The following is a 25906-nucleotide window of genomic DNA, read 5'->3' as shown; positions in this document are numbered from 1 at the left end:
AGCTTTGGGTAAAGTGAATCTTCTGCACCTCGATGGGATCATTCGCAAGACAATCCCAAGCCGATGGGGTCGTATTTCAGCTTGGGATCCTAACATACACTGACCCTTTTGCACATACCATGTGTTTAAAGATGTTTTTAATTGTAAGTTTTGTGAATTTGCAATTAACAAGGTTCACATACAAGCACACAGTGGATTTCACTGATGTAATAAAACTCTTACTGTGCAAATTGGAGATTATCGACTATTTTGTTAACTTTAATTATACAGAATGATTTCATAGATTGCACAGTATTGTCGGAGTATCGCAAAAGCTGCATCATTTATGGATCATATCTTATAAGTACAGTCTGTGAAATATCTTTTCACAGTCTGTACATATAACATCTTTTATGTATCTCCAGTTCTCGCAGTCTATTATTGACCCGACCCCCTGCACCCATGCCCCCCCCTTCCACTCACACATTGACATACGGACATGTTTTTCTAAATAGTTTTAGAACTGGAATCAAAATATCCAGCTCCAATGACAGATACCTGGTTCGGAACCGATTGCAAAAATCTCCTCAAATGCACATCGCTAGATAACACTAAAAATAAACTGTGAAATTCAGACGTGTACCGTAACATGGCAACAGGCACAAATGGAACAGCTGCTTCGTTCTGATTGGATCATATTAAATTTGCGTGACAAACTGGATAGCACAACTGGCGTAGCAACACACATTTCTGATTTGTTTACACAATCTTATAGCACACGAGTCAGTGAGTGCTTCACTGGCACATTGTATGTAAGTAGTAAAATTTTAATTAACAAAATGCAACCCCCCCAATCCTCCCCCCCCCATTTTTTTTTTTGTAAAAAAACATAGAAGCCATGCTAATTGCACAGAGTTTTTATTGCATATAATATGTGCCCAGGTCCCCCCAACTGGTATGACACATCTAGATTATAGCAGGGTGGCATGTTCTTTTTAGTTTCAAGTGGACAAGTCACACAACACTTTAGTTGTTTCATCCCATTAGGAAAAAAAAAACAAATCTTCAGCAGTTATTTTTCAGAGGTGAGTATGATATATAGCCCTTATGCACTCCATAACATCACTGTCATTCAACAAGTGAGGCTGAAAAATGTTTACTATAGTGCATTGCAGGGGTTGTTTTTAATTAGTGAATTCAACTCCCTACAGAATTGCCATACCGCTATTCAAGTTTTTTTTCTTTGTTTTATTATTTCTTAATTTTCCTCCTCCTGAGTGTGCTATGAAGCAAACTGTTGTTACTGCTGCCTTTGTGTTTGTCTTGCTGTAAATTTTTCAATGTGTTGACTTTTTTAAATGAGTTAATAAGTTTTTAATAGGTTTAGTCAACTGTAGTACTTGGTACCTTGGGTTTATTGGGACTTTGGATTTTTTTTTGTTTATAGATAATTAAGAATAAATCCAAGACGATAGATTTACCACCTTTATGTTGCTGTCTTAATGTACAAAAAGAAAATTAAAACACTCAATGTTAATGCAAGGTGATCTTAGTTCTTCACTGTTTTCATTTCCTTTATGAAAAAGTGGTAATGGAGCAAAAGCTTAACACACTGGTCTGATTCGCTCTGGACACTTGCTAAAGACTATGATTTGGTAAAATAAAAATTAATATAGTTTCCATGCAGTACGTTTTAACCTCATGAGATAAAGCATATATATTGATCAGTTCATTTATGGGCATTAGTTAATTAATCGGAAGATTAATTTGTGCACATTTTTAATAAAGGTAACAACCTTATAACGGCTGTCCTGAATAGTAATAATTAAAAAAAAACAATAGTCTCAAAAAAATAAGCCCCATGGAAATGTTGTCTTTTTTAAATCATTAGAATTTTTATTTTAGTAAATGTAACAAATGTTACCATTCTGTTGCTATTACCCTAATAATACAGATATAGGGACCCGATAGCTCAGTCACACAAGCCCCAAGGACCAGAGCAGCACAGTTATGCATACTGTTCAACCACTCCAGGGTAACCCCTAAACAGCTAAATTATTAGCAATGCACAAATACATAAACAAAAAACACTCCAAGGTTTATAACTGAATCAGTGGTTTATTGTCTTGGTCAGGAAAAATGCACCACTCTAGATTTTACCACAGCCTCCACCACAGCTGGTTACAATGCACATGAGTAACTTTGCAGTCTGGTCATTTAAATCAACGTAGATAAACATTACAGTACATACATCCATAGCACACTATCAGCAATCCTTGTACAAAACAAGAGAACAATTGTGATTTTTGCACAACTTTAACCCCTTTTTTATATAAGCTTAAAACTACAGTGTCCTACTACTTTAGGGGAGAGAGAGCGTTCTTCAATCATCATTTCCCTAAACAGCAACACGCATTTCTCACTGCACCCAGAATGCACTTTTAATTGTTAAGAAATGTATCTGCGATAAACTCTTTAGTTGATAATCGATCTAATTAATCTGTTAATTAGACAGAACAGCCCTAATGTGTGTATTTGTGTGTGTGTGAGAGAGTATGTGTGTGTGATATATATATATATATATATATATATATATATATATATATATATATATATATATATATATACACACACACATACACACACACACACACAGTTGCAGACAAACGTATTGGCACCCTACACTTAATACATGATAATTCAAGAAGACATTTTAAATACAAGCATTTAGTGAAAATTAGCCACTAACTAAAATGACTAAGACCAAAATACACAATTTCTGGTAGTTTAACAAACAAGCATTATAGTAAAACAGATGCAATTAAGCAATTTAAAAAATGTGTTGATGGCAAAAGCATTGGCCCCTTTTTTATTAAATGTCAGTAAAAATATAATATAACTAATTAAAAAAATATATTCCTTGATTGAAAACCATTACACAGTAATTAAGCTGCATTATAAAGTCAATATCTGTTGAAGAAAAACATTCTGGCAACACAGCAGATGATGGTCAAGACAATGGGTTCACATTTGACAAAAGCACTCATAGCAACAGTTGGCTACAGAACAGTATCAAAGAAATATGGAATACCAAAATCCACAATCAGAGCAATAATCAAGAAGTACCGCACAACGAATTCAATTGAAATGCTTGAAAGAAGTGGACGCACAAAATTACTGGTACAACAGGTAGGAGAATCGTTTGAGCAGCCAAGGGCTTAAAAAAAGATTTAGAGAGCACCAGGCATAATAGTGCACACAAGAACTGTACAAAGGACTGTGACAGACAGAATGATTCTTGGTGATAAATCTCCCTCCCGACCTGAAGGGGGCTGTATACAGGGTACTGGGTACTGGATGGCCAGACAATTCTTTCCCAGAGTTAGGCGGAAGTCGGCTATCTAGAAAGTGGGCGGAGCTATGGTACTCCAAGTCATCGACCCGGAAGGGATACGATGTGGCAGCCGCGGATTGGAGGAGCGACTGCAATCGTTAACCAAGGAGGTGGTACATAAGGGGCCGTAGCAATGTGATCTGTTCCTTTGAATGGTTAACGCTGAACCGGAAGGAGAACGTAATTGTTATCGTGAGTGTTTTTGTTTGCTTTGTCTTGTCTAAAATCTACTTGTTTGTGGTTATTAGATGGCTAACACAATCAGAAGCTATCGTTACAGGCCAGCACAAAACCCAGACAACACTGCCCTTGTTCACGATAAATTGTGTTTTCACCACGAGCATTACATCACTCACTTTGGAATTGTGACAGTGTTTGTGTTAACTGTGTGTGTTCTCATTATTCTTTACTGCTTGGATTATAAATAAAGCAAAATTTCACCAGTACTTTGTGTTTTGTCATTGACTTGAGCACTGCATCACCTCTACACCTGCACAATGCAAACCACTTTTCCACAAGGACACAGAACACAGAAGAGTTGAATGCACATAGACCTCACTGCAAACCAATTTAAGAAAAAATCATAAAAAAATGAAAATATGTGTAGCCAAACTGTTTGAGCTAAAGGAAATATGCAAGACAGAATGGGCACAGATTTCACCAACAAGATATAACCTACTGGTTAAGAATCACAATAAACGTGAAACATGAAAGATGTAATTAAAGCAAAAGGAGGACACACAAAATACTAAAGCAGGGGTGCCAATACCTTTGTCATGAACGAACACTTTAAATGAAATGTTGTTTTTTAATACAGATTATTTGTTAAATTACTAGAAATTGTGTATTTGGCTTTTTGTTTTATTAAAAAGATTCTAAATGCTTATCCTTAATCTGTTACCTTGAATTATGGTGTAAGAAGCGTAGGGTGCTAATATATTATAAAGGGTTAAAAAAAGGGTTAAAACCCAGTGTTCTGGTGAGTCTAGTTTTGCCTGGGCCGAATCCCGAAGTTACCACTTTTTTCAGCACTCGTCTGTGTCCAATCGGGTGAATCTAGATTGGCCCAGAACTTTGAAAAGTCAATTAGGCAAAACCTGTTTTTTTAACAGTTTATACAGAATTTCTGGGCTAGCCTAGGTGAGTCTAGTTTCGCCCAGTGCTTAAAAATCAGATGCTGATCAAATCTGGTTTGCCAACGCCATTCATTTGGGCAAGTCTAGTTTCATCCAAAGCTTCAACATCGATGCTGGGCCAATCTAGTTTTGCCTATGCAATTATTTGGGCGAGTCTAGTTTTTCATTTCTACACTCTCCCCTGCCTTGCTTCCAAGTGCATGTCGGGGTACCTGCCTCGCCTTCGCTACTTACAACAAGCTACTGTGTGTTGGATTTCCAGCGGCAGTGCAGAAAAAGTAGGATTTAATAGTAGTTAAAACCATGTTTTATTAGCTCTCTCCCAAAAAGTCCTCCTCCATATGTGCAGGCAAACGAGGGAGTGGTTGTACAGTTTTTGTTAGCCTATTTGTTTCTCTATGGGTCTCTCGCTATATCGCTGACCTCAATATATAGCGGATTTATACTGGACCCCGACACCCGTGATATATCGAATGGGTGGTGTGTGTGTATATATGTTTTTTTTTTTTTTTTTTGAGATGGTGGTCCACTATTAAAGAATATAATAATACGTCTCGAGTTGGTTTTGAGTCGTAATGCATGAGTGGTGTAATATATTCTTCTTTCTTAAGCTGTTTTTGTTTGGCTGAGAAAGATAATATTGTTTTTGTAAAATGACTCACTGCTGTAGAAAATCCTGCACTCATAGTTATGTCTGCACAACGGTACTAAATGCTTCCGAGAGAACTGGCTCAAAGACATCCCCATTTTTTTATTTTACTGATTAGATGAAATTTGAAGGGTGTTTGTTTAGGTCTTTTCAGGTTTCTGGTTAAGTTCTCTCATTTCTCCCACAACGCAAATTTGACTTGTGTCAATTTGTAAGTGTTTTTCTTGTATTTTCATTTTTGTTTAAATTCTATTGTTATGGGTGTGAACCTCTTTTTTTCAAACTGTTCGTATCTCTGTTTTGAATGTGGCTTATTATTGTCAGCTTACAGTGCTTGTTGTAATTAGTGGTAAATATGGCAGCTGTTGACATATTCACAATAAAGAAGGTGATGACGTAAGGAGGAGTATTATATGAAAAAAATATTCCCATTTATACATATTAACATAACTAATATCAGGATTCATTTTTTTACATTTTCGGGGTCTAGTGGTCTGTTGCCATGGTAACATATGTATGGCATTCCATCAAAGATAGTTTTGCACATGCCCAGAATATCCTTCTTCCACATTATGTTCTCCTTTTTAAAAGGAGCTTATGTCATTGCTTTGGGTTCCATTCAAGATTTTGCTCAGAAAGTAAAGCAGGTATTCCACTTTAGGGAGCTCTTTCAGTCGCTTCAAAGATGACACATGCTTTGAGAAAAACTTGAATACCGAAATGCTTTACTGGCTACAGCAGTGAGATAATTTCCCATTTTACTTCTAATGGTTACTGGCTACAATAAAACTTGTGTATTGAGAATTACAATGTCATTTATAGGACACAGAGGCTCCCGTGTAATCTAGTTACAAGCCAGTGCTTTAACTGGTTTCTAATCCAATATATAGCAAGCCATTATACTCATGAAGCAGATATTATAGCTGGCTATTTCATTTTGCTTTTACTTCCTTAAGACTTCTTATAGGTCAAAGTAGTCCTTATTGTATTAAGTGAAACATAAATCAGGTTTTCTTTCAAAGCAAGGCTCCTTCTCATAACTTTTTCTTGGAAACAAATTTTATGCAATACAGTCCTAAAAGGTATCTTCTGTATGCATATGCAACACAAACAAATATTACTTTGATTCCAATTCATGTGCGTTTTGAGTGTCAATGTCACAATTTCTAGCTAAACTACAAAATAATTTTCAGCAGTGTTAAACGGATAGCATCAGCATCAGGAACTGTGAAAATGTCAATCAAGCTTTGTTTTACTGCTCAACAACTTACTAACATGTTAACAAAATGTGTTTCATTGGTGGGGTTTCCAGTTTAGAAACTCTCCATTGTCTTGAGAATGTGACGTAGCAGCACATACCATGCACATCCCTCACCCTGTAGGTTGTGCGCGGCCAAACCATGGTACAGTTTAAAAGGGTGGGTAAATCGTCTTCTCATACTAAAAAGCTACCAAGTTGACCAAATACTAAGTCCTGGTATTTTAACTCTGTTCATAAACTACCCTGAAGGATCAGAATTGCTAAAGCTACAATTCTGTAAATACAAATTACATATGTACATTTATAAGAAGTTTATAATAAATATACAGTCAATTCTTATTAATACAAATTTCAAGGGACCAGCAAAAAAAAAAGGTCTCATCAGTAATTTGTATTATCAGGAATCTAAAGCCAAAATGCATATTGTCAGTTTTTATAGAAGTTACAGTAACACTAAAATCAAATTTCACAAATATTGACAACTTGGATCCACAGTTTGCTGTTCATAAGCTTGTATTATTGTATCCCAGTTCTTTACAATGGTTGCCAAAGTGTTCGCAGGAATGTTGAAATTGGCAGCAACATCTTTCTTTTTCTTGTACGGTGATGCATTATCCAGTGCTTTCAACACTTCCACTTTTGTCTGCAAGGATAGTGCACATTTTTGTATGAGCACTATGGCAACTCGAAATGCATCATAGGATCTGTAGTCCCCAAACAGCAGAAACATACAGCACAGAGGTGCTAATATGGATGTTAATAATAAAATTAATAATTTTCCAATATCCTTTACACTCAGGGTTTCAAACTACAGTGTTTTGTTATTCACATTGTTCTTCCCTGAGGGGTAAGTCCAAAATAATTTGCATTAACAGGAAATATATGTCAATCACAGTTCATTTTAACTAGAATTAGGGTATATGCAGTAAAAAATAAAATAAAATGTTTAGCTAGTAAATAGCATTTTTTTATGGGATGTTTTTTGTTTTGTTTTGTTTTGTATTTGTGTAATGCTATATCTGCTTTTTATTACACTTTTTTGGTGGCCACATGAAGCAGGCTGCACTTGTGGGTCTTCAACACAAGTTAAAACCCAGTTTAAGAAAGCGGCATGATATCAGTCATCGTCCAAGGCCAAATTGAAACTCAGATAGAAATATTTAATTATACCTTCCTCTATTTTAATATTAATTAGGTTATTTGCATTTGGAAGGATAAGTTCTCTCCTGAATAGAAGACTACAAGGAAACCCAAATTACCCAAAAGGTACTACCAAAATAGCATGAGAAAAAGATGGCACTTATTTTTATTTTTCCATAGAAACCCCGCCATTATTTTCCAATGGTATATCTGTACATTTTTAAAAAGTATTTTTGTCTTTAAAATGTCTTTCAATTGTCTGAAACCCATGTTACTGATATGATATAAAGTCACTCTATATTAACAACTAAAGAACAATTAACACACAAAATAAAACACAAGATGTTAACAGTTAATAAACTAAATTGGTACTGAAATGTCTATTTATTTCCAATGGTAACCATGGGGATGTATTTGTATTTTGCTATTTGTTTTATTCCAAAAGCTGAAATCTAAGTATGATAATGATGATTAATTTCTACTGTATGTGAAACACTTTTGAACATTTCTGAACACTGAAAATTGCCAATATAAAATACACATTTTACAAAATCTCTATATTATCATGTTTCTTTTAATACATATACATTAAACTATATTAAGTGATCAGTAGTCAAATAAGACAAAATCATGTATGGCACTTGTAGTTTTACTGTTTTTTTTTTTTTTAATAATAACATGCTAACCAATTATCTATGTTAATATACTTTTTATTGTTTAAACAATAGCAATGTGGTTTTGTAGCAGTAATTGCTTTCCTGTGTACTGTATGTATAAACATGAAATAAATAGACTTGTCAAAGCTTGTCAAAAAAAAAAAAACCAAAAAAAAAAAACCTGTAATTCTGTTTCTATTCTAGTATCAGTTGTACTTAATGTAGTCAACAAATGTAAACCAATTAGATGATGCATATTTTTTAATGATCTAAACAGTAGCATCTTAATTAATATCACCATCCTAAAATTTTGAATACTGCTTTTTCACAGACCTCATTTCACTGTATTTTTATTTTAATAAGCGGGGCAATAAATCTCCAAGTCGATAAAGTACAAGAGCAGCAGTATTTAGACCTGCCTCTGTTTAGATCATTAAAATGCACCATTTTTATGTTATCACAAAAAGTCACTGCTTAAGATTTTTTTTTTTTTTTTAGTACTGTACTAATATTGTACACACGTAAAATTATGAAAGACTACTGTAGCAAACCTTGAATAATAGCGATACAGTCAAATCGTAAACAAAATCACCTCGCATTTCAAAAATAATGATTTTAGTTGCAGTGTTAGAGCAAAGCATTTTTGGGAGTTAATACAGACTTACTTGAGGTTAGGGTTATTAATTGATGGTGCGTGCAAAAATTGTAGCTGGTTGAATATTAACAAACTATTGATGATAACTATTTCTCTGTTCTGTGTGATTAAACCAACCTGAAAGACTGCCACTCCTTTCTGAGCTGTTTTGAGAGCTGGTGGTGCTGAAATCTTGTGACTGGTTGTGTGGCATTCTATTAGAAAATCCTTCAGCCAATCGGTAGTCAGGAATGAAAAGTAGGGCTAAGGGTTAAAGGGCAAAAATCACAGTGGCATCAGGTGATTTGCTGGCAGCACAAGCACATGCAAAGCGTGCGGTTAGCATTCAAAGCAGAAGCAAAGGTTGTGAAAAATTGTGTTTTAAAACTGTATAACCCTCTCCCTTTCACCCAATGCCTTTCAGGGAGGCATTAAAAAGTATTATTTAAATACCTACTCCTCCTTCTGGTAGTTTCTGCAAGAGGTCAGTCATTATTTATGGCCAAATTTATCAACCAGTTCACTGAACTAAAATATTTTAGGCTACAAAAAGTTACTTAAGTTCTACAAAAAAAGTTAGTTTGGAACTTAAACATATAGTTGACTTGATCATATTACCAGCAATTTGAAGTTATCAGGTGAAGGGTTGAGGCTAATATTAATTGTCAAATAATTTACATGCTATAAAGTGACTCATGTAAGCATGTTAACCTTACATACTTGTTGAGTGGAAGGCTTCACTTACTGTTGTTGCATGACGTTTTGTCTGGCAGCGAGTAACCCAATCCTGTCAGGTCTTGCTTGGCCTGGATTGAGGCCTTCCACTGAGGGTCAGGGAGGTCAACGGCAAGTTCGTGGATGCTGTTGGAGTGCAGGATCTGTGTGGTGGCATAAGGGGTGGCCTGAGGAATCTGACTGGGGCTATTGTAGCTGGCCTTAGTGGTAAAGTCGATACTGCTATAGATGGCTCCGTCTGAGAGCATAGTTCCGGATTTGTCCCCTTGGCTTGGCACCAGTGGCAGAGCATCTGCGATAAGCATAGGGGAATGAAGGAAACCAGTGATGCAGAGGTAGCCTGGACTATCAAGGTTTTCAAATGAAAAATAAATGTGTCATTCTGCATGTGTGCAGTTCAGCTGAGACAAGGTTCACGAGCCAATGAAGGGAAAATGATGTACAACCATCGCTTAGCTATCAGCATCTGTGACGGGACTTGTGCTTGTCCTTCACGTCTGACTGCCTAAAACCATCTTTTTTCTCTCCATATCTTTGACGGCAAAAGTGAAGTATGGAATATTTTACTGCACAAGAATGTTTCCCATTATTCATGATATGCCATTGAATCTGAGCCATTGAAAACTATTGGCCGTATGGCCTTACATTTATTATAACTGGACAAGAGATTGAAATGTGCCATCAAATGCCCATTTTTCCTCTTTTAGCTTCACCTCCTTCAGAGAAAGTCTAGGGGGTGGCAGGATATGTTTCACAAGTGGCTGTACAATAAAAATGAATTACGAAAGTCACATGGCATACCACATTAAAGGCATTTAACTTACCTCCGCGGCTAAAGTTTCCAAGGTCATTAGGCCCATTGGTGCCAGGAATGCTTGAAGCAGGCCAAGAATCAGCCAGCCAAGGGTAACCTGGGTCACTTGCATTTAATAGTCCTGGGCGGCTAAAACAGGAAAAGGGGATTGCTATTAGCAGACACCTTCATGACTAATAAGGCATTGGTAACTTTTCCAGGCTACCCAGGAATGGGCTGTGCAGTGTTCCCTGGATATTTGAAGATTATCCCTCCTGGAAAAAACACACACTTATATTGCTCCCTGGATCACAGCCCTGCTGCCCTTTTTACAAAACAAAGAATATATTTTAACATTCAGCAAGGATAAGCGATTACAGAAGGGGTATGTGCCGTCTGGCATTGCATAAAGATTTAATATTTATAAATAGTCCACTTTGCTTCATAGTAAGAAACTTGTAACACTGCTTGTAAATACACCTGATGAGCTAAAAAGGACCGGAGCAGATATAGTTTTTGCTACTGTGTCCTTCCCAAACAGTCAAAATCAGGTCATAGGAAGACATTTTTATGTCCCATCTAGTTTTGCTTTCATCAATGGGAATTAGTTATTCCATCATGAAAAAACAGTGTAAGCCTTGTGAAGAGCTGTGCGCTATGATGATGTGCACAATATTATATCCCCTACAGGACTCAAACCAGAATGTAGTAAGACACAATAGTTGAATGTAATGAGCAACCACATACGCTCGCCTTTATTTATGCAGTTCTAATGGTATAACCACTCCTTTTTATGGTCTCAAAGAGAAAAAAGTAAAACTATTAGAGAAATAAGTGGTCTAACCTGCACTGATAAGAATTATATGATACAGAGACCTTTAAGCATTCCAAGGTAGTAGGCAGAAAACAAATTGCCTGCTAATCTGAGGATTTAAATGGGAAGCAATTTAGCTGGAATCCAAATAAACTCTATCTGCCTGAAATAGGACAGGCACGCTTAGAGCTCCTAACTAGGGTTTGAATGATAAAAGTGGCACCTCAGGGAAATAATCATTCAAACGGATGGCTCTATATTAGCCATTTCCACAACTATAGGCTAATATACCTCCTCTCTGCATTCCAAATAAGCATCTGTCAGCTCCAGGTAGCCATGGTGATTACAAGAATAGACTTTCATAGCCTGAACACAAAGTCTCTGCTTTGAAATGCAGCTTGCTACATTTGCTAAATAGTGCTTTACTCCCGGGGCCATTCCTAACGAACGTTCCATTGCTGCTTCATGGCTATTTATCATTGAAGAGACCCTTGAAATTATAATTAGAAGCAGAAATGTTGGAAAGGGAATATTCAATGAGTACATATAAGTAGTAATGCAATTTGTTAGTAAGGGTGTGAAAAAAAGCAGATTTGTTCCTGTGGGAATATGGTGGTATTATTATTATTATTATTATTATTATTATTATTATTATTATTATTATTATTATTATATGGTATAAGAAACATAATGTAAAAGTACAGTATAAGGCCACTTCCCAGCAGTAATTGAATAAAGTTTCCATTTAATGTTTAATGTTTTTTGTTCCTCAGTCTTTAATTCACGTTTAGACAGACACACACAATAAATGTAAAGTTGTCAGGGATCCTGCTTATATGGTTTTTATTACAGTATGTCTGCAAAAAAATAACAGTTTTTTTTCACTCATTACCATGTGTTTTGTCACATATTTGCAACAAAGTGACAGTTTCTTCAGACAAAGTCCACCCTCTAGGGTAAATCTCTATTTCTGTTTGTACCCCTCTACACTCACAAATATAATTGTATAAAATTGGCTTTCTTAGAAAAAACATTTATTAAAAAAAAAAAAAAAAAAAGTCTAAGTAAAAAAATGGAAGATCATTTTAAAGATTTTACAACACGTTTCACAAAAACTTAACATCCCCAATAAGGGTTTGTACACTAATCAGTGTTTAAAGCATGTCTGAACATGAATTTACATTTTAAATTTAGATTCATTACAACCTTCTGTCAGCTTCAAGTTCGTAGAAGGTAAATTAATTTCCATGGTAACAGTAACAGTAAGATTCATTGGTTTACCCGGTAGAGCTACCAGCACTCATTAGGCATAATCGCTTTTTGCTAAAATATTGATTAGCTGGGAGATAGGAAGTTATTACTGGGCCCTAATTATAATCTCCATATTGGCAAAGGGAAAACATATGAGAATGTATGGGCCTGTTACCAAGCTTTATACATTTCAATTGAGTAGCCAAAGATCCAGGCCTATCAATCGACAGCCTATTCATCGTCCATGAAAATGTTATTTTGATCGATTAAGTGTAATCGTTCAGTCAGAGCAATTAGGACAGCCAATGAGAAGTCATAAACAGCAACAAATTAATTTGCTATTTCCTAATTAATGCAATAAACATTCCCTGTAACAAATTAATATATTTCCTTTGCTATTTGACACTAATTTATTTTTGGGCATATGGGAGATATGAAACATCTGGGCCTGAGGTCATTGGAGCCCAAGGATTCTTATTTTCCAGTTCTTGCTTTTGTAGTAATTTTTTAGAATCTCACCAGGCTTGTCATTATTATTTCTGCAAGTGAAAAGTCTCAGAGATGGAGCCGCATCATCAAGACTTGGATGCATTGGAGAAATGTGCTGTAAACTGACACAATATCTTTTAAATTGAATCCCGCTTTGATTAATTGAATGTGTAAAATGCACTTAATATGCAATTTACAGGTTACAGCTTGACCAGAATTTTGGTGTTAAATTGAAAGTAGTGCAGCAGGTTACAGAATTCTAATGGTTAGCAGGGGTGCTAACGTACCAGATATATTTATGTTTCTCAGAAACAAGTAAGCAATTATTTAGTCTTAGATATTTGCCCAGGATATTAGTATATACAGGGACTTTATGTTTAAGTTATGTCTACAGAGAGGAAAAAAAAAATACTTTTAGTTTGTTTATACTTGTAGTTCTAGGTTCTGGAAGCTCCCAGGATCAATTCACTTACGCTCCCTGTGAAGTTCACCTGAGTGTTAAATAAAACTAGATTCCCCTTGGAAATAATCTGTAAAATCACAGCTGTGCTTATTGAGTCATATACATAACTAGCGTTGTAAAAGAGGCCACAGCATATACAGTAACCGACATTATTGAAAATGATAAAGAATTGCCAGTTACGGCATAAAAAGGCCACTGCCAATAATATAATGACTTTCTCTAATCACTGTAACAAGGCAATTGGGTGTTGTGTATCTTGTACAAATCAACAGTGAAAAAAAAGGTAATAATTGTTACTTTTGCTATTACTGGAATTCCATTTACTTCTCCACATGTGGGGACAAGGCTGCTACATTTACATATCTAAAAGCCATTTTCCAACATATATGCCCCCACAGTGTAATACAGGTAAAGGAGATAATTAATTTTTTAAAAACTATCCTATACTATACATTTTTTTTTTTTTTTAATGTTTCTTATTTGAATATAGTCCTTTTTATCACTGTTAATATTTTCATTAAACTAACAAAAAACAACAACCTCTGACTGCTGTCCCGTGTCTCCTTCCCTATATTGCTATTCATACCCTTCATTTCTGTCATTTTGCATACTTTCTGAAATGCGTGCTTTGATCTGTATTTCTTGTGCATCTGAATTTAAGGAAAACTTTATTTGCAAGAAGTGCTCTGTCACATATTCTTTAATGCAGAAGGTTGTCGAACTTGAAAAACTAATTGGAATACATAGAAGCATAAACAAAGATGAGAAGTTCATTGAAAATAGTTTTAACAAAATTGATAACATTTGTTTAGTTTTGGGCACTGAAGGTGAGACTGAAAACGACTCTTTTAACTTTATAAATGCGCCTGCTCCATGTGACGTTTCAGTGCCACAGCATGACAGTGGAACTGTTTGTGTTGAGGGACCTGAGAATTAAAATATGGATGCAGGGCAGGAAGTGAGTGGGGAAAAGAAGTATGAAGAGGAGGATGACACCGAGCAGTCAACATAGATAGGAGATTGATCTAGTCAATGGATTCCAAGCACTAAGCAATGACAACCTACTGCTGGATGAAAACAGGGGTGAGGTGTTGTTAGTAGGTGATTCAATTATACACTATGTCGACAGTGATTTTTGCCGTAAAGGTCTCGTAAATAGGGTTGTTACCTGCCTCCCCGAGCAAAAGTAAAGGATATTGAATCAGGAGGATTTTTTGCTACTGGATTCCTTAGATTATATGCTGCATGTCAAAGGTCCTACACATTATCGTGGCCATACTTTAAATGTGGTAATTTCTCGTTGTTTAGTTGTTAAGAACGTCATAAGCCTAGATGTTACTATTTCTGATCATCTTTCTATTCTTTTTGAGGTGAATCTGCTAGTATCTACAAAGACTACGGATCGTACATTTAAATGCCAGGTAATTAATTCTTTAAATGCTGTTAAGCTTTCTGATGTCATGAGCTCATTACCACTCTAAGTCCTCATCAGTAGAGAGCTGGTTAACTATTTGCGGTTCTATGTAGGAACAGATCCAACATTACAATTTTTTCCTTTCTGGTCCGACGTCGCACTCTGTCTGACATAATCAAAAAGGCATCATACACAGGTCCTTAGTCATTTTTTCTCTGGAAAAAGACGAGAAAAGCTTTCAATGGCCGAAACAGACAGATAGAAGCTGAAAAAAACGGAGGCGGATCTGAGCAATACATATAGTTCCTTCACCACAGACACAACACGGACATAAAGAAACAAGATAGCTGCTTCCGTATCTAGCACTCAAAGACATTTTCTAAGCTTTTTGAGATGTTATAGTAATAATATAATGACATGGATAGCATTATTGAGGAGTTTGGTGATAAATCGAGTGATGATTTACAGAATGCAATATTAAGAAGAGATGTGTGATAAATACAGCAAACAAGGAGTGGGGCAGGGCTGGAGATGCAGTACTGAGTGTCCTGTTGATATACAGTGCCTTTTAAACCTGTTTTATTATGAATAAAATTTATTTTAAATGGTGCGTGTAAAATAAACAGCATGTGAAAATAAATTAGACCTGATGTGCCTGCCAGGTGCTGAATAAATGGACCGGAAAGGGTTAAATCTAAAACACCACCCCGACTGAGAATGAGAATATCTTTTAAAAAAAGCTCACTGTAGTTCAATGATGCAACTCGTAAGATGAAATATGAAATATGAGGGTCGTAAAATAGAATGGAGATGGCGGGAAGGCTTGTTAGGAAAGCTCTGGTGTTGTCTAGATCATCATATTATTCTAATTTAATTGAAACAAATACAAATACTCCTAGATTTATTTTTGCTACCCTAGATAAATTAATTAATCTTTCCCCTAATAGTTCTACTCTTGACAATGGCTCCTCTCACAGCTGCAATGACTTCTTACATTTCTTTAAAAATAAAATAAAAAACATCACCGGTTCGAGTCCAGGCTATTCAACTGCCGACTGTGGACGGGAGCTCCCAGGGAGCGACATACAATTGGTCAAGTGCCGCTCGGGAGGAGGGAGAGCTTAGGTTGGCCAGGGTGTCCTCGGCTCGCCGCGACCCCTGTAGTGGGGTCGGGTGCCTGCGGGCTTGCCTGTAAGCTACCCAGAGATGCGTTGTCCTCCTGCAGTGTATAAAGAAGAGGGCGGCTAACGGCACATGCATCGGAGGACAGAGTGTGTTCGTCTTCGCCCCTCCCAAGATATGAGAGCTATTACATGCTCTCTTGATCCTATTCCTAAAAAAAACATTAAAATATGTTGTTGGTGTTATTAATACCCACATTTTAAAAATTATATAAATGCTTCACTTTCCTCAAGTATAGTTAACTTAACCTGGTGCGACATTGCAAAAATCCTGTTCCAGTCTGATGTTGGACTCCTGGTCCAACATCATGAAACAAACCTGTTTTAACAGGTCATGTGTCGGCTCTGAGCGGAGAAAGCTGACAGTGTGTTCCCCAATTGTCTCTGACTGGAAAAAAGGCAGAACAGCCGAGTATCTCTTCAAAAGCCAAAGAAAACGCTATTTGAACTGAGAAGCACAGAGACAGACTTGGAGAGAGCATCATGGCAGAGAGCAGATGGCAGAGACAGACACGAAAGCCTGAAGAACTTGCAGAGATAATGGAGGAAGAAGTCAATAAGTAGTTTAGAAGTGTAGAAGAAATTCATTTTTTTCAAAGTGACGAGTCAGAGGAAGGAAATGAAGAAAACAATTACGATGAGCCAGACGTGGAGGGGGCTGGTGGAGACTCGCACCTGTAAACGCAGATAGTTGTATGATTGATAGATAGATAGATAGATAGATAGATAGATAGATAGATAGATAGATAGATAGATAGGTGTCTGCTTTGAAAAGTAACAGACACTAGACACTTACAGATAAATCTGTGAATAGCATGTACATAGTTAGATTTGTTCTATTATTGTTGTTGGTTGAAATGTGTGCAGTTTCTTTTGTATTCTGCAGTTCTCAAATAAATAGTTATAAAATGCATACAAGGCAGTTTTTGGTTATTTTTTTCACTTGTTTTCTTTGTTAGGGGTGTCATTGATCTATAATAAGTCTGGAACCTGATTGATTGCTCTAAAATCACTCTAACTCAACAAAATAATAATTGTAATTTTTTTACAGGTTTTTTTGCAATGTTCCCCTAATATAAATATATGAGTTGAATAAAGACTTGTTTTTGGTTGAATAAATCACTTTAATTCAATTTAAACAGCACATGGTCTAAAGTGTTATTTTTTTTCCCCAAAATTAAATAAGACCTGACCAGCCAGACAGAGTCAAAATAATTGGACTGCAAAAGGTTAAGAAATGCAATTTGGAGCCTAAAGTCCTCAATAACTATAGGCCAATCTACAACCTACCATTCTTTGATAATGTTCAAAAGACAGTTGTTGTTGACAATGTTCAATTACAACAATTTCTTAATGGTATATTCGAGAAGTTTCAGTCTGGTTTTCGTGCTGCACATAACACGAGACAGCCCTTGTCAGAGTTGCGAACGATCTGCTGATAAGCTCCGACTAGGGCTTTCCATCAGTGTTAATTCTTCTCGATCTAAGTGCTGCCTTTGATACTGTAGACCATTCCATCCTACTGAATCATCTTGAAAGCACAGTAGGACTGTCTGGCCTCGTCCTATCCTGGTTCAAATCTTGTCTTTCTGATAGGTTTCAGTTCGTCTCAATTGGAGAGGTAAAATCTGCATTATTGAAGGTGTCTGTAGTGTTCCACAGGGCTCCATTCTGGGCCCCTTGCTGTTTTCATTATATATACTACTATTAGGTGACATTATCCGCAGACACAGAGTGAACTTCCATTGCTATGCTGATGATACTCTATATTTGTCCCTAAAACCAGGAATGTCTTCTTCCTGGGTTTTACTAGCTACTTCCCTTACAAACATCAAGTATTGGATGTCACAGAATTTTCTAATGTTGAATTCAGATAAAACAGAGGTTATGCTAGTGGGATCACAAAATCAACTTAAAGGAAATGTGGGATTACATGAGCTTGACTCTTGCATTCTCTCATCAAAACTTAAACTAGAAATTAAGTATTTGGGGGTCATCTTTGATCCTGATCCTCATATTAGGGAAGTTACTAAAGTATCTTTTTTACCATTTGAGAAATATAGCCCAACTTAGACCAATTATTTCCGTATCTGATGCCGAGAGACTGATGCATGCGTTTGTTTAATCTAGAATTGATTATTGTAATGCACTTTTTTTCTGGTGTCTCAAAATGTGTGATATCCCGCTTGCAGCTTGTTCAGAATACTGCTGCTAGAATTCTGACTAAAACCAGGAAAAGTGAACATATTACCCCCCTTTTGGCCTCTTTACGCTGGCTGCCTGTGCAGTATATAATTGATTTTAAGATTTTGCTGTTAACTTACAAGGCCCTGAATGGATTAGCACCTAGTTATTTGCAAGAGTTACTGACCCCCTATCCTCCAAACCACACTGGATGCGGGGCTGCTGGGTATTCCTAGGGTCAACAAAAGCAAAACAGGAGGTAGGGCTTTTTCTTGTAGAGAGCCTAAATTATGAAATGCTCTGCCTTCGTTTGTCAGGGAAGCTGGGACTGTTATAGTTTTCAAATAAAGACTAAAAACGCACTTTTATAAAATGGCTTACCTGAGTGGGTTTTAATGTAACTTTAAAATTGCTGCTTTTGTATTATTGTGGGTATACAGTTATTTAACTGGTCTGACTGTGGAAGTAATAAGTGTGACATGCTATACAAATGTATTGTGGTTTGTTCTTTTTTACTGCTATGTACTGTACAGTGCTTTGCAACACTTTTGTATAAAAAAGTGCTACATCAATGCAATAAATAAAGAAAAATTTAGTGTAGTAACCTATATGACCTATATAATAACCCATATTTTAATAGTATTGACAAGCTGTTTACGTAGTTGACGTAGAGAGTGCTATCTGGGGCTGTAAACGGGACTTTTTGGAACAAATGTTGGGACACCAGGACAGCTGATGGGAAAATGGGACAGTCCTGGTCAAATGGGAATGTCTGGTCACCCTAGTGAGAGTATTAGTTACGAACTAATTTTATGTTAATTGTATGGTAGAGAAAAAGAGACTAATTTTTCCTCACCTCCCATTGCTCATCATGCCTCCATCCACTCGCTGAAAGGTTACTTCATTTGTAAGAAAAAAGGATAGAAAAACATATTTTAGTCTCGCTGTCATACATCTACAAGGCTTTGAAAGTTTACAAAACACATTTTCATGATACATTTTACAAACAATATTAGCTACAGGTCCTAGCTACAATACACAACCATCACTAGAATTTATTTACAGCCCTTTTTTCTGAAGTGCTGCTTAAACTGTTTGTTTCTCTACCAAAAAAAAAAAAAACATGCTTTAGGGCGCTGAAGCTAATGATGTATTATAATAAATCAGTAAAGCAGAAGAAAAATAGTGTTATTCAATGAAAAAAAAATGCTAAGAAATTACACCCAAGGGTTTTATACAACAACTATATATTATTCAATGAAAAACATTTTAAAAATGTATGAAGGCATTTGTATATTATAATTCAGTAGACATCTTTCCTTGTCAGATTGCCTGCCTTATCACACAGCTGCCAGTGCAAGGCTATGTTCTACTCGCAGGCCTCAAGGCATTTTTCTGGGGGGGTTACAGGGTCAATGGAGTCACATTTCTACAGACAGAATTGCTTCATCACAGGTAATGCTATCAGTTGTTCCAAAGGACAGGGAAAGAAATGTCTCTGATATTATTGCTTGTATTGTCTGTGTCTAGTCTCTGTTATAAGAATCTCTAACAATGTATGTTTTTTTTTTTTAGTAGTTCCAAATTGATTTTACTCAGTTTTTTCTTCCAGTTTGAAATGTCCAATTGTATTTTTAGGCTCAGCTCACCGCTACCACCCCTGTGCTGACTCGGGAGCGGTGAAGACAAACACCCGCTGTCCTCCGAAGCGTGTGCCAGCAGCTGACCGCTTCTTTTCACTCTGCAAGCCCGCCATGCAGCCAACCCAGAGCTACAGCATTGGACGACTACAGCTCTGGGCAGCTTATAGGTAAGCCCTCAGGTACCCGGCCAGTCTACAGGGGTTGCTGGTGCGTGGTGAGCCAAGTGGCGCTCAACCAATTATGTGCCACCCCCTGGGAGCTGCCGTCCATGGTCAGCAGTGGAATAACCTAGACTCGAACTGGCGACTTCTAGGCTATAGGGTGCATCCTGCACTCCATGCAAAGCATCTTTACCGTATGTGTGTGTTGTGTTTTAGTGTCCATGTTAAAACTTGATAATATGCTGAATTAAATTTCTTTCTGGTAAAACACACTGGGCAGGATTTAAAAAAAAAAAAAAAAAAAAAACTGTGTTATTGTATCGAACTTGCAGTATAGTAACGACAGCTTTAGTAGCAAGCGATTTTCAAACTAAATGTGTTAATAAAATGAATCCGTTAATGCTTTGAAATTGAGTCGATTGGGTAGTTAATTAAAGCATTTCTCGTTAAAAAGGTTAATTGTTGCATGTCATGCACATGTCATCGACTAGATAAGAGCAACTCATTATCAAAATACATGTTAACGAGATCAAGAATAATGAAAGGAATCAGAATTTACTGTTATGGAAACTACTAGAATACAGGGAGACAGCTTTCCCATCTGCGAGCAGCAGCCAAATGTAAATATGTAATAATAGGAATATCTATTTTGTGTATAATTTGTAAACGTCATTTAAAATGGTGCATTTTTTCACCCAGAATGTACACTCATTTAGAACACTACACATATAAAAATCTGACTTACGATTATCTGGCATGTGGGTATAAATCGAATGGCACGGATTTAAAAATAAAAAAATAATTATTAAAAAAAATAATTATTCCCACTAGTTATTTGCCCTCATTCCAGGAGATAATGTGCATTTTGCAATCTTATTTTGGTTAAAAAGAAACAAATGCCCTTTTTCCTTTTTGTTTTTGGACGGGGTGGCGGGTGTGCTTGACTTGTCAGCTCATGAAGTCTAGACTATGTAGACTTGGTTGGAATTTACTTTTGTAAGTACTTTAGTATATATTATTATAGCCTATAAATACATACATTTGAAGTGCCATTGTGTTTGTAGTTGTTAGTTATTATACTTGTATACCATGTACGTAACACTTCGTTATATATTTATTAAGCTTTTAAAATTACGATAGAACTCCCTACCCAATACACAATTTGTTCATAATGAATTGTTTGGTAAATTCCTCTAATCATGCATTTTCTCTCGCACTCGCCTCCATAATAAATAAGAGCAATTAGAAGTAGTCACCGAACATTTAGAGTATTATTAGAACATTTTCTATGCATACAAACGTGTGACGGTAAAGTGTGGGGGGAGTCTGACAGCATTAGAAATACGTTTAGACAAAATCCATGTCAATGATGTTTTACCTTACAGCCTCCAGGAGGAATATTCTGGTACAAGATTAAGCGCTTCTTCCTCCTGGATACAACTCACTACGAATATCCAGTTTGGGGGTCGCATTCAGGACCATAACCAGAGCTGACATTCTACCGAGGTCAAACTTTGGTTTCAAGCTATAGATGGCAGTATTTATATGACTGCTTGGTATTTACTATTCAACCTCCAAATCTGTGTTAAACCGCAAACTACCAGGATTTTTACATCAACATCAGCATTTATGATGCAACTAAACAACCAAGGGTACGACCTTGGTGTCCTCATAGCTAGTTATGGCTATGGTTGCACTGAACCCACACCACTTGATTTGTCGAGTCACCGAAACCTAATTTTTAGTAACCTGTTCTTCATTCTTGTTAGACACAGATGTCAAAAGCCAAGGACCCATTGTAAATCTGCAGTTACCTAAGGATACTTTATTGTAAAATCTATTATGCTGTTTTCTATACCAAAGTTTCATTATTTACTCTTAGGTTTTTATTTGTGTAGTTGAAATAAAATCTACAGTAGTAAAGGCTTAAATATTTTCATAACTATAAATACTGAATAATCTATGTCATCTGAAGAAATTAACCCTGGTCCTGTACACTCTCTCTCTATACTGTCTGTGTCAAGCCACGGTAAATTAATTAGAACACAGATTTCCTTTTAAATTCCCACGCAAACAAAAGAAATAGTCGTAAGAAGCACTGTTCGTTAAGATATTAACATGATTTCTTAAATCAACATAATCTTGTAAACCACATTAGATTATTTAATAACAAAATAGGCATAACGACTGATTGAAAATGTCAAAATCAATGCTACATACCGATTTCTTGATTAACACTGGAGTTGTCATTTATGACCTTTTGAAAATCCTGCCCATTGTGCAATACGCAGTTGCTGTTAAAATGGATAATTTCACTCTGTGGGTAGTTGTATTTTATTCAAAAGCTAAGAATAACTGTATTTTTTCTATCTACAGATGACAGGCTTATTTCTGGTGAAATGTAAGAGTTAATGAGAAGAAAATTACACTGTAGCTTTTTCTCCACTGCCTCGTTAAAGCATCCCAACCTTGACCTGTCTGTGAAACCATCGTGCTGGTATGAAATTAGGAGTTAACTTAATGCACCTGGAACAATTGCTGAAGGCGACTGAGCTTAGACTAGCAAACTCACTTAGCTTGTGACTGTAGTCTGTTTTTAAAAAGGGAATGGCCATTAAAAAATGTTCCATTTAAATAAAATAGAAAGAAATACAAACATTGTGCCTATTCTGTTTGACAGGAAAAACCGGGGCATTCAAGTACAACATTTCTTACAAAACTGAGACAGTAAAAGGTATAGAATGGGTTGACATTTCCGCAAGTGGGCCTTCAGAAATCTTAGATGTTCCTATCTCTGCTTGGCCATATTTCCCCATCGCAAATGAGAACTTTAATGTTACCCAGACGTGGTTCATTCTGCCTCCTGATAAGCAGTTTCTCAAATATGAATACAGATTAATCCTCTTTAATAAGCATTAACTGAGAGGAGATAATCAGCAAATAAAAATTCCATCAAATCTTCCGCCTGCCTCTGGATGATTCTGTCAAATGATTTACTCTGCTTTGCTTGACAGTTTTAGGAGCGGTGCGTGAAATTTTGTGCATATCATAATATTTCTCCTTCTTACTTTGCTTCTTTCCTATTTATGATGTTTCTATTTTACACACAGTGACACATTAACTCTTTCAATACTGGAGACGAACATCATTTTATCAATCATAAATCACTCCACCCAGTGCAATAAGCCAGGTCTCTGTTGTGGGTGTCAGGACAAGGCTTTTATATGTGGGCTTCTCTCACTTGAAGTATACTTTCTTTCTTTCTTGCTTTCTTTCTTTCTTTGCCAAAATAACTTCTGAAAATTTTGAAATGATCACTGAAATAGCAAATCAATGACTCCCCAAAGCAAAACAATTGTGTGGTGGTTTTGTGATGGGCTCTAATGTATACTGTGGTCTAAATTGAGACTCAAGCCAGGCCTTACTGAAGCAGCCCATTATGCCGTCTAGTCCCTACATTTCCTATAGCGTGTTCTATTTTCTAATAGAATCTTCCCATTTTAACTTAAGGTTAAGCTTATTCCTAATCATGCTGAAGCAGTAGAATGTACAGTGTAGTGGAGAATTAACAAATAATACGTTTGGAGACAGTCATAACACAAATTGTTCTTATTTAGTCTGTGAACTTAATTCTGTTCTGCATCTATGGGTTGTCTTGTAATGGTGAATGAACAATTCCTGCAATGTTTTCTTTAAAAAAATACCCAACACATACATACAATAATGAACACTGATGGAGAATAAAGGGGCAAGACCTTTTGGGTTCAAGCATGCAAATGGTTACATTACATGACTGTTAGTGCCTCACATGGTATGCAAGTGAGTTACAGTGGAAGACAGACAAATGGACAATACCTGCAGGGGTGAAGGTGAAGGACTGAACTGTAAAACAAAGAAGACAGAGAAGTCATGAGTTAAAAGACCCTGGTAAGGTAGCTCTACATTTACAGCTAATTGCAGTGAATTGGTTTTTAGCAAGAAAGCAGGCAGTGAGACATCAGAACTTAAAGAAAGATGCATAGTGTGATAGACATGAACAGTATACATTTACTAATTTGTAAATACAGAGCTATAAGATGACTGGATATTACATATACTAACATAACCATTCCCTCCTTATCAGTTACTTTTCATGTCACTTAAAGTGGCTTCTAGTTTTAATGTCTTTTTGTTGTTAGAATAGTTTCTTTATGTCAGACTAAGGGAGGAAGGGTTATATGTTTAATGAAACAGTAAAGGTTAAGTGGTAAAGGCTTTGCTACAGCTAGTGAAACATGACTGTTCACGTGTCTATATCTTGAAACAAAGAGTGCGTGCATGTACATGTGTGGCGTGGCTAGTCAAGGATGGGTTTGATTGGGAAACACAAGGGTCCATTTTTAATCTTTTCTTTTGCTCCTCCCAATGGTTTTTAATTCTAAACACTTTCCACACAAGCACTTTTGTTAAACATTTTTAAATGCTTTGTATTTGGTTCTCTTCTTGTTTTTGTGACCAAGGTCCAACATTTATTCTCAATACATATTAGGTCACCTTGTGGCAAAGGGTTGGTAAATTAAACAACATCTCAGAGTATCCTTGAGATTTTTAAGTACATACGAGAAGAAACATTCCCCTTTTGGATGTAAAGAGGAATGATGCACATCACATTAAATGGTCATAAACATGTTAGCCATCAGATGCTGAGAACTAATGCTAATACTAAAGAGAACAGCAGAAACCCCATGTTTTATTGTGTTTTTTTTTATTGTGTTACTCTATTTCATCTATTTCTGTAACATATATTTTTCTCCAATTTAAGTAGATTGACTAACCACTAAGTCAGTAAAGTAGCAATGAGTTACTAAAACTGCAGCAAAATGTTTATTTTAAATTTACCAATATTACAAGACTCATTCCTCGGCTTTTGAGAAAATGGAATGCCACTATTTTGCTTACCTGCATAGTTGCTGAGACCCTTTCTTTTCTTTCTTCGCCAGTACAGCCAGATACTGAAGCCCATTAGAATGACCCAGCAAGCACCTCCAATGCCTGCAATGAAAGCAGGTTGCTTGACAACATCTGTGATCTGCTCTGTGATGCTGTTGTTGCTCCCAGCTCCACTCATAATGACATCTTTGAAATTCCCTGCAGAAAAGACAAATCGGGGCAAAATCTTATGTCAGGTCACAATGGATGATATTTCATCACACAGTCACTCAATAATATTTTGTTATTTGAAGTTGTTAGGCAATAGGCAAAAATGATAAGGTGTTGGAGGCTCAAATATATACTGACCCTTGGCCAGAATATGACAGGTTCCAATCCTGCCTTGAGTTAACCTAAATAACACCATCTATCAACACTTTAGCATGGTGTGAAGGCCACACTGCGACGCATTCGTAAGAGATGTTCAATGGCCTTTGACATCTCTTTAAAGTCCCAGGTTACTGATTTTGATACACTTGCCAAAGTTTTCCTTGATGATTTAAAAAAGTAACCTTACCACCAGCCAACACTAGCATTGTGTATTTAGAATGATGTTCAAAGAAAGTGTTTCTTTGAGTACACCCGCCACTGCTTCCATTCTCTTCACTGTAGAATTTGTTGAGGTACTTAAAAAAAGTTTACAGTTTAAGTATTTGGTAAAACACCTTATAATTAAATGTTATAACTGTGTTAGATTATTGATCAAATGGTGCAGATGGAATATCTGAGATGTGGCTTGATTACACTGAAGACTTTATTATAACAATGCTGTCACTTTGTCTAATTAAAACACAAAGCAAGGGATGTGTCTGACCTGCAACGCTCCACTGTCCCCAATGGCAGAAAAAATAAATAATGAAATATAATGGCTTCCTTCCATTGGAGAATAATAAAGAACAAAACTAATTTGCTGGACAGGAATTAATTAGACACATCAGTTCTGATTGTATCCATTACTGTG

General features: G+C 36.3%; 1 protein-coding gene across 1 annotated transcript in view; it reads right to left on the bottom strand.

The window, feature by feature from the left end:
- Nucleotides 1-25906, bottom strand: part of LOC121321276 (roundabout homolog 2-like) — a 261265-nt gene that overhangs the window by 24974 nt on the left and 210385 nt on the right. Inside the window, exons 18-21 of the mRNA XM_041260177.1 lie at nt 24916-25104; nt 19030-19072; nt 10409-10527; nt 9595-9876 (exon numbers count right to left, since the gene is read on the bottom strand). Of these exons, the coding sequence (XP_041116111.1) occupies nt 9595-9876; nt 10409-10527; nt 19030-19072; nt 24916-25104 (633 nt within the window). The remainder of the gene's footprint in view (nt 1-9594; nt 9877-10408; nt 10528-19029; nt 19073-24915; nt 25105-25906) is intronic.

Source organism: Polyodon spathula, chromosome 9, assembly GCF_017654505.1.
Source record: "Polyodon spathula isolate WHYD16114869_AA chromosome 9, ASM1765450v1, whole genome shotgun sequence".
In the NCBI taxonomy this organism is placed as follows: Eukaryota; Metazoa; Chordata; class Actinopteri; order Acipenseriformes; family Polyodontidae; genus Polyodon; species Polyodon spathula.
Note: the sequence above shows the minus strand (reverse complement) of the source record. Positions and strands in the feature narration are given on the sequence as shown.